The 12756-nt window shown below is 31.5% G+C and overlaps 1 protein-coding gene across 1 annotated transcript; it reads left to right on the top strand.

Moving 5' to 3' along the window:
• Window positions 1-1711: 1711 nt before the first annotated feature.
• Window positions 1712-9126, top strand: LOC123904252 (delta(14)-sterol reductase-like). Its single transcript, XM_045953940.1, has 13 exons — window positions 1712-1898; window positions 1999-2116; window positions 2225-2295; window positions 2780-2836; window positions 3451-3542; window positions 4095-4142; window positions 5173-5293; window positions 5397-5443; window positions 6028-6109; window positions 7314-7390; window positions 7564-7683; window positions 8544-8618; window positions 8714-9126. Exons 1-13 carry the CDS (start codon window positions 1851-1853, stop codon window positions 8865-8867), a joined length of 1110 nt encoding a protein of 369 aa, XP_045809896.1. The 5' UTR covers window positions 1712-1850; the 3' UTR covers window positions 8868-9126.
• The last annotated feature ends 3630 nt before the right edge of the window (window positions 9127-12756 follow it).

The following is a 12756-nucleotide window of genomic DNA, read 5'->3' as shown; positions in this document are numbered from 1 at the left end:
GGTGCTCTAAGAACCAAGAGATGATGATGATGATGTTGTTGATTGTTGTAGACATGATAGTGATTGGCAATGAAATGAGGAGTAATAATGAGATCTAATCATGACTTGCAAACATTTGCATTTTGATAATTCTTTTACCGATAATCTTGTGAGGATGTTGCATAAGAATTGTTGTGGCAAATGCTCCATCTTTCTTTGATATTTCTTGTATTCTTTGGAAATTGAGTTGTGTACTCTTTCTGTGTGTGTTACTTTGCTAGCATGGGAGCTTGAGCAAACAATAGGTGGTAACCAAACTCAATTTCATTTTCATCAGGGACACACATGGGGAGAGATTAAATTACATCGATGTACTTAATAACACTTTAACGGATACAAATTTTATAAAATCCACCAATGGTTTGAATATTTGTTAAATTTCACAAAAAATCTAAATTCTTTTGATAGGTTATTGAGACTGGATATGAATGGTTGATACACTTATAATTTACACACGTGGTAAGATAATAACCAAAATAACCAATAAAATTGATCGGGCTAAGTGGGTTAATTAATTCTTTTTAGGATGAATTTTTTAGGAAAATTATTATTAATTGGTCAGATTTTATTTATTTATTTTATTGAATTTCGGATTATCTGGACTTGGAACGGCCCACGCGGAATTCAAACATTTATATAGTTAGCGGCACATGAACGTCTTTTGACTAACTACCGGCTGCGCAGATGAGAGGTGGGGATTTTACCAGTTTGTTACAATTATGGAAACGATGATGAAACAGGCATCCATACCATGAGGGATTGCTTCCATGCGACCCAAATATGGATTAGGTTAGTAACTTCCAATCATATCACTAATTTCTTTTCTTTTAATTACAGGAATGACTTCTTCAATATCTCAGCAACGAAGAGTATGTAGTGCAAATAAAGGGTGGGTAACCATTTTCATGGTGGTTTGTTGAAACATGTGGAAGTGGCAAAATAAATCAATTTTTGATGAAGACTTTTGAAGACCTGAAGATCATATCGATATGATCCTCAAGATGCCAAAAGATTGACAGATATGAGCACGACCACCTTAATAGAGGTCTATGGAAGATGGAAACCATGTACATAGGCTGGAAGTGTCCCTAGAAGGTTGGGCCAAGCTTAATAGTGGCAAGGCTTATAAAAAGATTCAAGACGTTGTTGGGTGAGGTGGATTACTGGCGAACTAAAATGGTCGTTGGATATACTCAAAAGATTAGAAGTTGTGACACCTTACATGCTGAAATGTGGGGTATGTACACGAGAATAAAGTTGGCGCAAAGACAATGAGTCATTCATCTCATCGTAGAAAGTGATTTCAATGTGCTAATCGATATGGTTACAAAGAATGGCAACCTCAATTAGGCGACAGACACTTTTATTCGACATATACACGACAATTGGTTAGCTAATCATAATCTTATCCATAACTTTTTTATGTAATGATGCTCGAGACTCCTCCTATAAACCTCTAGAGTATCCTCTTTAATGACATTTCTAAAATTTGTATGTCTAGGATTGTTATAGCGCCACGATTTTTTATTTATTTTTATTGGGCTTTTTACTCTCGTCATATAAAAAAAAAAAAAAAACTTCAAAAATTGAAAATAAGAGAGCAAAACTAGAATTAAATTATTTTTTCGATTTTTATTTATTTTTAATTGGAATAAAATGTTTATGAACTTGTGTGAAGTAGTAGTTTGTTAATTTCAACTTGGTGAAGTGAATCGCAATGTCAATTTTGAGCAACATAGCATTCTCAAACTGATATCAAATCAAAGTCACACTATCATTTTCCTCACTTGAAGAGAGTGACAGAGTCAAACATGGATCTGAGTTTTCTCATTCACGCTCTCATTCCTTCTTGGAACTCTGTTAGTACCTATCACTCACTACCCACTTCTTTAATTCACTCATTTATTTCAAAACAATCATCAATTTTGAATCTTTTTACATTTTCCGAATCTGGGTCAGGTTTCTTTACTCGCAGGATTCTTCACTTATTTGGCCATTGTTGGATCCATTCTCCCTGGAAAACTTGTTCCTGGTGTTCTTCTTTCTGATTCAACTCGTCTTCACTATCACTGCAATGGTTCGTTACTTCTTATTTATAATCTGTGTTTGTTAATTTGGTTTTTTTTTTCTTTCCTTTTCATATGATTTGTTAATTTAACTTTGTTTGCATTTTTTGTTTTTTTAGGTCTACTTTCGCTTTTTCTGTTGGTTGGACTTCTTTGGATCAGTGCCAAGATGGAATTTGTATCTCTTACTGTAAGTGTTTGCATAATGTATATGAATAATCCGCATTTGTGTAAGTTAATGCATGAAATGCAAAGAATTGAGCGGCATGTAGTGTGATTTTTTATGTTGCATCAATTTCTTTTATGATAATTCGGATGGTTCGCACAGACACTCATCGGATTAGTCGTGTCCCAGAATCGGACACGCGTCGGTGACGGGGACCGACACTTATGATTACATTGAATTATGTCATTTTTTCAAATTATTATCGGTGTCGATGTGTCACTAACCGTGTCGTGTCTGGTGTCTGTGTCTGGATCCATGCTTCATAGGTTATAAATTGCAGTTGCATTTGTGCTGCAAAATTTGATACTGTGGGAAAATAGGCAATTGCGGTTGATGCAAAGACTTCTAGAGCCTCTGCATTGCAGCCGCAATTGCAGTTGTAATCCATAATTTGGAACTATGTGCAGAAGTTAACATGTTTTATCAACTGTTTTGGTAATTCTTGCAGGCTATAGCAGATAGAGGACTTGAGCTGCTGTCTACAACTTTTATCTTCAGTTTTCTTGTATGTAAGCTTATAATTAACCTTTGGAGTTTCAAAAGTACTACCATCTGCTTATTTATTTAATTACCGGCCATGTTTGTTTTTGTAAACACTTAAGAGATAAGAGTGATATGTATTGCCATAGTTTAACTATTTAATCTCTTCCCCAGATTATCACTTTCTTCATGACTTATTGCTGATTTCGAATGCTATGTTGATACTTTCCAAACCACTCTAAATTGAATTTAAATTTTCTTGTTTTTCATATCGAAGTTTTTCAACAGGTTACATGGATTACTCAATTAATTTTGAAAAACTGAGTCATGGATATTTAGTTAATCCAGTTAGAAGTTGATATTTTTTGGTGGTTTGTCTTAAGTTTTATATGGATTCCTTTACCCCTTTTAATTGATCATTCCATGACTGTGGTCCTTTTTAACTTAATCAAAAGAAAATTATATCACCGATTTTTGTACGTCATAACCATCTATCTGCTGTTTGTGTTTTAGTCGTGCAAGTATGAATAAGATGGTTTATTTAAATTATCTTGTGTTTTATTTGTATCATTCTGGATAGCATGAATTTTCTTCCCATTGGGTTGTCACTTTTGTTCATCTCTTGCATATAAATGGCAGGTGGCCCTGGTACTCTATTTTTCCGGTTGCAAGTCAAAGAGTAAAGGTTCATCGCTAAAACCTCATATCACTGGAAACCTGATACATGATTGGTATGTAGTGAATATTAAGATTACTTTAACTGATTGCTACTTTAGTGGAAAAAATTCAAGGCAACGTATGTTTGGAATAAAATGCATTATAATGACTTATTCCATGAACCTCATCCCTCGTTTTCAATTTTAATATGCTTCATTTTGTTCCTACTTAACACTTCATTTAAACCATAATAAGCTTCTCGTTTTGTGCATTTTTCTGGCCCTAGGCTCCCTGCAAAATTTTGTTGTCTTCAAGAGGTTATACTAATAATATGTAGTGATATTTTGGTCACTTTTTGGCTTAAACATGATTAAACTGATTTATATTTTGTTTCACTTTTAATCCATTTAGAAATATTTTCCTCGTATATACACTACTACATGAACCACATACTAGTACTAGATATGTTCTTTTTACTATGCGTTCATTTTAAATAATATATCGATAAAATACATGAAGATGTGGTGTCTAATGTCATGATAGACTACGATGTATTATGTGGGCCAAATAATTGTGTTTTTATGGTTAATCTTGTTAATTTTTGTTTTTTTATTTTATTTTAACAGGTGGTTTGGAATACAATTAAATCCTCAGTTCATGAGTATTGACCTCAAGTATGTGATCTATTCATTGTGGTTCCTTGCTTGTTCTCATTTAAAACAAGTGTTTATTAATTGCAAGTTGTGGGAAAATAATACTATCTTACCTCACTGGTGCCAATGAAAGATGCTTATTTTCTTCTCATTTGACATGACTGATATACCTTCCACATCCGCTGCCCAGGGAAGGTGTATCTCTTCTACAAATTACCTTCTTAAACATTCTGAATATCAAATTATTTTTTCCCGTCAAATTGTATCATCTGTAGATAGTTGTCTTCCTCTCCTCATCAAACTTGTCTGTGTTTTTCCTAAGTTTTATTGACAGCCAATTTGTTCTGTTGTTTCGCATCCTGATTGTGTGATTCGAATGCTATACAACTAGAATCTTCATAAAAATGAACAAAAAACATGTATTTGCGTCAATGTTGTCAAATATCGTCCATGGCGGATTGTGGTGGTGGGTTTTTTGACAACTGCCATGGCCAATTTGTGTAGGATGGAGGCACCAAGGCATTTTATGGCAACTTAACACTGATTTGTATTTGAAGGAATGAAATTGAATTGTTATTTTAAAAACCAAATACTTGTACTCATGTTATACAGCAAGCATAGGCAAGAAACATTTATATTGTATTGTAAAATTTATATTGTATTGTAAGTTTAGTTTTTAAAAGCAGAAAATTATATGTAACTATAATAATACATCAAGCAGTTTTCAAATGGATCTAAACATGTGAATAACTATTTTTAAATAACCTATGCCTTCTACTGTTCTACATTCTAATGCCATCTCCTAATTCTAAAAAAACATCATTTAATGTTTGTGTTGTATTGTGTCATTTGACTAAATTTAAGGTTAGTATTTTTTCGTCGTTACTTTTCAAGGCAATAAATTTTTTGGTAATTTTTTTGCATAGCTCACTTACATCTTAACTGACTTTTGAAATAAGACAAGATATAACCATCATCCGCATAACTAAGGAGGTATGAGTGATGGCTGAAATGAATCGGATATGCTCCTAACAGAATTATCAAATTGCAGATTTTTCTTTGTTAGAGCTGGAATGATGGGGTGGCTACTTATCAATCTATCAGTTCTTGCTAAGAGCATTCAAGATGGTACTTTGAGCAAGTCAATGATTCTCTTCCAGCTATTCTGTGCAGTAATCTCAAAAACTTGCATACTTTCTTTCGTTGGTCGAAAAACTCGTATTATGCATGTCTGTATTTTTATTTTTTAAAAAAATTTCGGCACATTTGTTTCAGCTATACATCCTGGACTACTTTGTACACGAAGAGTACATGACATCCACGTAAGTGAATTAGCCTTTGGGACTAGAAGAGTATTAGGTTGATGTGCTCTTTTGATTTTATCATCGGCAACATGTCCTAAGTATAAGTTTTATGACAATGACATTCATTCATATTGTTGTAAATCAGAATTCTTGCACCAATGGAAGAAAAATAAAATACCTGACGAGTTTTAGTAAAAAAATCTATTTTTGGATCTGAATTTTGTATTGTCCGTGTCATGCTTATAAAATTTCAGACTAAATCAAGATTGTTTTGAACTCCATTGAGATGTCTTAAATTAGACTTGTGTCATACATTTCAAATAAATCCACTTACAAGTAAGCTTGTAAGTGGTTGCTTATATTTTATTTGGCGAGGGTGGTTACATTGGATATGCAAGTGCCTATGCTTGTGGGTTTATTTGCTTATGGTCAAGTTTATTGATGCAGTCTATGCATTACCTTTCTGCACTAGGGGAAGAACCATCCATCATAAAATTCCAACGACAATAGACTGATACGAATTAATTTGTATGTCGCAGATGCATTGGGGGGATTAGTATATGATTGAATTCCCTTTTCTAACCTTTTCTTGTCTTTTGCAGATGGGACATAATTGCAGAGAGATTAGGCTTCATGTTGGTCTTTGGAGATTTAGTGTGGATTCCTTTTACTTTTAGCATACAGGTATCGATTATAATTACGAACTTGGTTGAAAAATAAAAATGTCCCAACCTGCAATTTACTTTGCCAAAGTCATGAAAGAGATGTTATACCTGTTTTGAGCAATGTTTATGTCATACTGTTGTGACTCACTTTTTAATCGCTCTTATTTTTATTCAGGCCTCTATACTTCCTACTTTCTCTCTCTGACTTGTAGTTCTTTTGGATCTAGATCCTGACCACTTTTTCATATCATCAAACTATTGATAAGACTCAAACTATTTTGTATCATCCTTATAGTTCTTTCTATTGCACGCATTCTACTACTCTTTTTATTATCTATGGAATCAACACCACTATTACTCTAATATGAATTACTGAAGATTGCTATTTATAGAGTTTGTTAATTCCTAAAGGGTTTTGAAGTTCTGGTGTTGGCATCATATATACCTTTTTAGGAAGTTTCGGGAAGTTCTATAGGCAAACCACCATTTTGGTCCCTGAAAGTATAACGCGCTGTCAATTAGTCCCTGACTCGGACAAAAACCCAAATAAATCCTCCACTCTTCAGTCTTCAATCTGTTAGTCACTTTAGTCCCAAACTCGATGCCGTGAACATGGACCAAACTCGATGCACCAAAATGAAAGAAAATACCCTTTCAACTTAGATTTAAAGCATTTAGAATGCACTATTGTTCAGAAGAGTATAACAGTCTTCCGAACTTATTAAGAGTTTTAAACCTATTTTGATATTAGTCTTCTAAATGCTTTAAATTATACTTTTGTTTTCTTTTTCATCTACGATAGAAAGCATATCAACATCAACAAACATTACATGTCCAATTAACTTAGTAACTAAATACTCGGTGCATTACACATCAGTGACAAAATGAACTCAATAAGATAAGTTGAATAATATTGAAAAATAATGTTCAATTAGAATAACACTTCATTTTCAAATAGCATTATAGCAGCCGACTCATAAGTCATAACTACATTTCCTTGTGTGCACAATTTGCTATCATCAAGAAAATAGATCCGTTTTGTTTTACACATACACAAAAGCAATGGTCGAAAACTCAAACTTGATCTACAAATGTTATTTAGATGTATGATTTAAACGCATTATTCACCTGTGTGGGAAAGTGAAACTGCAACAAGTTTTTTAAGCTTCACTTATTTACATCTTAAAATCTTGCATGTATTGACACTCTGCGATTTCTATTAGGGCTGGTGGCTTTTGAAGAACAAAGTTGAGTTAACAACGGCTGCAGTTGTAGCTAATTGCTTTGTCTTCCTTATTGGGTAACTTAACCATAATCTGTAAAAGTTAATTTTATAATGCAGCACACACACACTGTAGGCGACATAAAGTTAACACATAAAAGAAAACTTTATGAAAACTTCTATTGATGTAATTATCACATAATCATTTCTGTCCGTAAACCTTATAAACTGTAATTTGAATATAACTGCAGATACATGGTATTTCGAGGAGCAAACAAGCAAAAACATGATTTCAAGAAGAATCCAAAGGCTCCTATTTGGGGTAAACCTCCAAAAGTCATTGGAGGCAAGCTACTTGCTTCTGGTTATTGGTAAGATTTCATTTGATATATGCATATCATTATAAATAGTTAGAACATGTTAATATTCTTGTTTCGGTTAATAGTTAAAAATTAAAATACTAACATAACTAATATACAAACATTTGTGCGAGGGGAAAATGGATTTTCAAGGATTAACTGAGAAATTCCGTACTTAAACACAGGGAACTCAATAGCTGAATGAGCTCCAGTGATGAAGAGTAAATAACTAATATAGAAATATTAGAGTTTTCATAGAGAGGAAGATATATTTTCTGATATGTGAGTTACCTTCATTTAGGATAATTGGCCTAGCTTTATAGCTAAGATAGTTACAAAGTGATACGTCGAAAATCCTTTCCACTCACAAATGCCACCTCACCAAAACAAATACTACCTCTGTCCCTAAATATAAGACCCGTTTTGCGTAAATCACGGGAATTAACAAAGTTGATTATGATATTAAATTTGATGACAATTAGTATTGTTTTTACAAGTTTACCCTTCATGAGAGATAGTTAGTTAATGTTTTTACAAAGCATTTATTACAGATAGATTGCAGAAAAAGATGTAACATAATTAGGGGTACCGTGGTAAAGAAATAATTAATGCACTTGAAAATTTGAAGAGTCTTATTTAAAGGGACAATATAAAAACTTGAGGGTCTTATATTTAGGGACGGAGATAGTAACAAACTAAAAGTAAAAACAACGATAGGGCACATTAAGAATGTGTGACTAACCATTCAATTAGGAGAGAAAAGCTACTCATGGTAAATTACTTTAACAATTTGCCTATCCAGAAAATACAAATATTTTTTCTGTTTCTCATTGAATCTATGAATCTTATTATTTATCGTTATTTTGTCAAAGGGGTGTTGCTAGACACTGTAATTACCTAGGGGACTTGCTGCTTGCTCTCTCTTTTAGCTTACCTTGTGGCATCAGGTGATCTCTTTAACTCTATTATGAAGTTACGGATAGAGATTTTTGTAAAAGAAAACAATGCCAACCGTTTATAATTAACTTACTAATTTTTGCAGTTCACCGGTTCCATACTTCTATCCAATTTATCTTCTCATTCTGTTAATCTGGAGAGAAAGAAGAGATGAAGCTCGTTGTGCAGAGAAGTATAGAGATATATGGTTAGAGTATCGTAAACTTGTTCCATGGAGAATTTTGCCGTATGTTTATTAGTTTCACCATTAATCTCATCTTCCACATGGTGTTAATCACTTTGATGTAGATGGATTCTTGTAGTCCCAATGCATACATGTTCTGTTCGTTGTATTTGTACTAGGTAGTTTTGCTCACCATATTCCATTTTTGGTTACATTACCAACTTGTTTATCTGATAGATAATCTTAGTTAGTTGTGGAATTAGGTAACAATTGTTTCTTTTGGCATATACTATGCGATACAGCGAAAAACAATTGAGATCTATATTTGTTAACCATGTTATTCGTGCGAAGTATTCACTAAGTCAATAACTAATATGTTAGAAATTTGTTGGCCATCTTTAATCGGGTCTCTCTTTCCAACCATGTTTTTTTACAATGCTCAAACTCAAGTCTAGTTCTACTCGTTAAAATGTCTGAGTCTAGTTCTACTCAAACTAACGAAATGTCGATAAGAGGTTAGTCTAGTGGTAGGTTGTGTTTTTGGCGTATATTATGATTGGTTATGGCGTCCGATTTAACAATTTCTCAATTGCCCCTTTTTATATGTACCATGCTGGTTGTATTAATATACACCATATGATTTGGACTAAGGTTGGTGACTCTTTTTGCAAATCCGTGATCATCTACAACTTACATTAATCAAGAAAAATCGTTTAAAGATTATTAAAAAAATGATTAAATCGATAAAGTAAGGGTTTTTCTTAAAATGATTAATAATTTGGGGCAAAACTAACAAGCTAAAAGGACCAAAAATTTAGGACGGAGGGAATAAGTATTATTGTCTCCGTAACACTATATAAGCAAAAATCATTTTTCTAGTTTCATTTTACTAAAAAAAAAATATAAAACAAAATATAGAAAGATGATATGCTTAAAAATAACAGCAAAACAGATTATAGATATAAACAAAACAGAACCATTTATACATAAAAATAAGGATGAAAAAAACAATAAAAAATTATCGAAAGTAGTCAATAAATAAATAAATATAGAATGAATATAGAAAAAATAAGAAAAAAAAACCCATAAAAATAGGAATATAGAAATAAAAAAAATACTCTACAAAAATATAAACAATATTTTTCATCAAAAAAAAAAGAAACAAACAATTTTTTTTTATAAATGAAACATAAACAATATTGCTACAAAGTTTACTACTAACCATTAATAATAATATAATAAAGTTAGTTAGTATCAAACTTACTAAATTACCCTAAATATTCCTAATAAAATTTCTAATTTTTTATTAAAAATATAGGATCATTTTGTCTCTTCCAACTTTCATTCATCTATGCTTCACTTCACTATTTCTACCCAAATTATACGGCAATTTTTTTTATTAGAATTATATCATATGATCTATTTATTTTATTAAAGATATCAACGAATCAAAGGAAACATGGAAGCCTTCGTGTGTCAATTATTGATATATGGATTGATGTCAACACCGTTATGGAGGATGAGCATATTGAGATGGTTGTTATGGATTCAAAGCTAACCAATTAATTTTTCATCTGCACCACTGTTTTTGTGTTTAAATGTTCATCTGCAATGTTTCTGCATTAATGTTTTCCTTCTTTAAAGGTTATTGATTGGCGCTCCAATATTTTACAATTGTTGTTTTTCATTAAATAATTACTATTTTTGGTTACTTTAACTTATGTAATATTGCACATGTTAGACAAATCCAAAAAGTAATTAATAGAAAAGTTGAAGATAATAATTGACGTTGTTTCATATGTTCGCGTTTTTCATAAACCGCATATTCGTGTTATTAAGCATTATTCTAAAATAAAAAGAAGGTAATCAATGTGTTACAACTTCCTTACTATCCGTAAAAAATAAAAAATAAAACTTTCCTTATAAAAAAAAAGTGTTTTTTTTTTACACAACCAAAAAAAAAATGTGTTACAACTTCAAATGCCTAAAATATTGGAGCCTGAACTTTTTTTCTCTATTTTTTCTCTTCTTTTTTACACGGTGATGACTTCTTTTTTTTTTCTCTATTTTTTCTTTTCTTTTCTATTCGTCAAAAAATTTCTATTCTCTAATAACTTTTCCAAATTTCATTCATCTATGTTTCACTTTACTATTTCTACACAAATTATACAGCAAGTTTTTTTTTTTATTAGAATCATATCATATGATCTTTTGATTTTAAGATATCAATGAATCAAAGGAAACATGGAAGCCTTCATATGTGTCAATTATTGATATATGAATTGTTGTCAACACGGTTACGAGGATGAGCATATTGAGATAGTTGTTATGGATTCAAAGGTAATCACTTAATTTTTTATCTGCACCACTGTTTTTGTGTTTAAATGTTCATCTGCAATGTTTCTGCATTAATGTTTTCCTTCTTTAAAGGCTATTGATTCAAATGTAAACACCTGTATTTTCATCAGCACTACTGTTTTCATATGCACTATTGTTTTCTTATTGATTTCATCTGCACTAATGTTTTCTCTGCACTACTCTTTTCATATGCACTACTATTTTCCGTGCATTAATATTTTCATATGCACATTGTTTCATCTACAGTACTAAGCACTACTGTTTTTATATGCAATACTGTTTTCTTCTCCACTACTGCACAACTGTTTTATATGCACTATTGTTTTCTTCTCCACTACTATTTTATCTACACTACTGTTTTCTTCTGCACTACTGTTTTGATATGCACTATATGTTTTCAACTGCACAAATTTTTGTTTTTTAATGTTCATTAATTTTCTTCCTCATGTAATTGTTCATCTGCACTACTTTTATTTTTTAATAAAATTTTGTAATACTTTCTTTCATCTGCACTACTTTTATTTTTTTTACTTAAATTTTTTAATACTTTCTTTCATCACTACTGTTTTTTTGTGTCTAAATGTTCATCTCCAATACTGTTTGTCATATGCAGCAATGTTTTCCATCTTTAAAGGTTGTTGATTTAAATGTAAACACCTAACTTTTTATCTACACTCCCAGGGGCGGATCCAGTGTGGTGGCAGGGGGTGCACCTGCACACCCTGAAATTTGAAAAATTGAACTAATAATCTTATTTTTTTGCATTTTGACCACACTGAATTTTTTAGTTTGCACCTTGAGTCTAAAGATTTTTCACTTAGACCCTAGTATCTATCACCTCATTTATGACTATCTGACACAAACTTTACCTTTCTGTTTCAATAGTAGCACTAGCAGAGGCACATGCTTTTTTCTTTTTTTTTTTTTTCCTCCATATTACTATTGTTTATTGTTTATTTAATGATTAATATACTAATTATAAAAATCCCAAAATAATGAATGTTGGGGATCGAACAGGTGTTCCATATGTTAATAAAAAATGATATTGCCACCAAACTACAATGATAATAAAGTTTAAGTCTCACAAATTTAATATATATTATTCACTCCATTTTTTTAAGGCAAAAACTAACGTATATCCTTAGGACATTTGTTAGTGTACTATTAAAAGAACTTTTTATTTCTATTTAACCGTTATTTTGGTAGTTTAAAGTTATAATTTATTAATTATATTCTTATTTTCTCAATAGCTCATACTTCATATTTTTCATGAAATTAATTCTTCTTTTTTAATAACTATATACCTTTTTCAAAATGAGGGTAGAATAGAAACAAAAAACTCCAAAAATTCACTATCTTAGTTTGAGAGCTTTATACACATTATGTCCGGAGAATTGCGAGTATAAACGCTCTGAATTGTATTTATGAGACAAAATAATAGTCATTTAATATGATAAAAGATGAAAAAATCATAAATTTAGTAGTATGTGTATTTTATATTTATATATTATAATTATTAAGTACGATAAAAATTCATTTACAAAAATAAAAAAGTACGAAAAAATTCTGCACCCCCTGACTCAGGGTCCTGGATCCGCCACTGTACA

The sequence above is a fragment of the Trifolium pratense genome, linkage group LG1 (genome assembly GCF_020283565.1).
Source record: "Trifolium pratense cultivar HEN17-A07 linkage group LG1, ARS_RC_1.1, whole genome shotgun sequence".
Classification (NCBI taxonomy): Eukaryota; Viridiplantae; Streptophyta; class Magnoliopsida; order Fabales; family Fabaceae; genus Trifolium; species Trifolium pratense.
The sequence above is the reverse complement of the archived record's forward strand: the minus strand, read 5'-3'. Positions and strand labels throughout refer to the sequence as shown.

What these genes read in the sequence shown, in the direction of transcription:
- LOC123904252 (XM_045953940.1), top strand. Translation starts at nt 1,851, where the DNA reads ATGGATCTGAGTTTTCTCATTCACGCTCTCATTCCTTCTTGGAACTCT. An exon ending in TCTTCCAGCTATTCTGTGCA is followed by an intron (nt 5,294 to 5,396) that starts GTAATCTCAAAA and finishes CATTTGTTTCAG; the next exon opens with CTATACATCCTGGACTACTT. An exon ending in CTACTTGCTTCTGGTTATTG is followed by an intron (nt 7,684 to 8,543) that starts GTAAGATTTCAT and finishes ATTTTGTCAAAG; the next exon opens with GGGTGTTGCTAGACACTGTA.